Consider the following 1,273-nt stretch of genomic DNA (forward strand, 5'->3'; position numbering starts at 1 on the left):
TGTTAGAAACTACATGACAGAGAACCTAATTGCTGTAATGTATTGTATATAAGTTAAAGTAAATGGCTTATTTAAATAGTAAGCTTTCTTCCTCTTTCATTTAAGGTGTGATAGCACTGCACAGTCATGGAGCTGGAGCACTTTGATGAGCGGGACAAGGCTCAGAGATATACCCGGAGGGGCTCAAAAGGGAATGGGCTCCCCAGTCCCACTCATAGCGCGCACTGCAGCCTTTACAGAACCAGGACGCTGCAAGCACTGACCTCCGAAAAGAAGGCCAAGAAGATCCGTTTCTACCGCAATGGGGACCGCTACTTCAAGGGGATTGTGTATGCCATTTCTCAGGACAGATTTAGGTCTATCGAAGCACTCCTGGCTGACCTCACAAGATCTCTGTCAGATAATGTCAACCTTCCACAAGGGGTGCGGACCATATATACCATTGATGGGACAACAAAAATCACTGCCATGGACCAGCTGGTGGAAGGTGAGTAGCTTTCCTGCAATTGCTGCAAATGCTAACACAGATTTAGTTTATAATGAGTAATGTGATATCAGTTAAGTCACAAACTCTGATGCAGATCAAAACCAAATGCACAACTTCCTTAGTCTTAAAGAGTGAAAGTAGCTGGTGTTACACTGTCATATGATTTTTGCTTTTTATCTTCCATATGTGTCTTAGCTTTTTTTTGTGGGAAAATTAAAAAAACAATCTCTTGATGTGTCTTGATTTTCTGCAGGGGAGAGCTATGTTTGTGCATCCATAGAGCCCTACAAGAAGCTGGATTACACAAAGAATGTAAATCCCAACTGGGCAGTTGGTGCTAGGACTCTTGCGTCTGTGCGTGACCCTTCTTCCCTTGGTAGTGCCAAGACTGGATCCCCAGAAACCAAGGAGAGCAAGGACTTCATCAGACCCAAACTGGTAACCATTGTCCGCAGTGGAGTAAAGCCCCGCAAGGCCGTACGGATCTTGCTCAACAAGAAGACTGCACACTCCTTTGAGCAAGTCATGACTGACGTCACAGACGCCATCAAGCTGGACTCTGGAGTCGTTAAAAGGCTCTACACGGTTGATGGCAAGATGGTAAGTGTTAAGTTGTTGTTTCAAGTAGTGATTCTTTGAACCTCACTTGTGCCCATTTTCAGATTCCTAATAATAAAAGCGTTTGGTTTTTTTTTCCAAGTTGGATATACTTGAGAAAATTACATTTGGTAATGGATGGATACAGTAATTTTTTTGACATGGTTTTGAAGTCCAGCAACATTTTTT

At 43.0% G+C, this 1,273-nt stretch overlaps 1 protein-coding gene across 1 annotated transcript; it reads left to right on the forward strand.

Moving 5' to 3' along the window:
• Window positions 1-108: 108 nt before the first annotated feature.
• On the forward strand, window positions 109-1,087 carry LOC121965387 (serine/threonine-protein kinase DCLK1; the record flags this gene model as incomplete). The annotated part of the gene is made up of 2 exons (XM_042515534.1): window positions 109-487; window positions 741-1,087. Coding segments are annotated over exons 1-2 (708 nt in total), but the record flags the coding sequence as incomplete, so codon positions are not given.
• Between the last annotated feature and the right edge of the window lie 186 nt (window positions 1,088-1,273).

This window comes from Plectropomus leopardus, unplaced genomic scaffold, assembly GCF_008729295.1.
Source record: "Plectropomus leopardus isolate mb unplaced genomic scaffold, YSFRI_Pleo_2.0 unplaced_scaffold19822, whole genome shotgun sequence".
In the NCBI taxonomy this organism is placed as follows: domain Eukaryota; kingdom Metazoa; phylum Chordata; class Actinopteri; order Perciformes; family Serranidae; genus Plectropomus; species Plectropomus leopardus.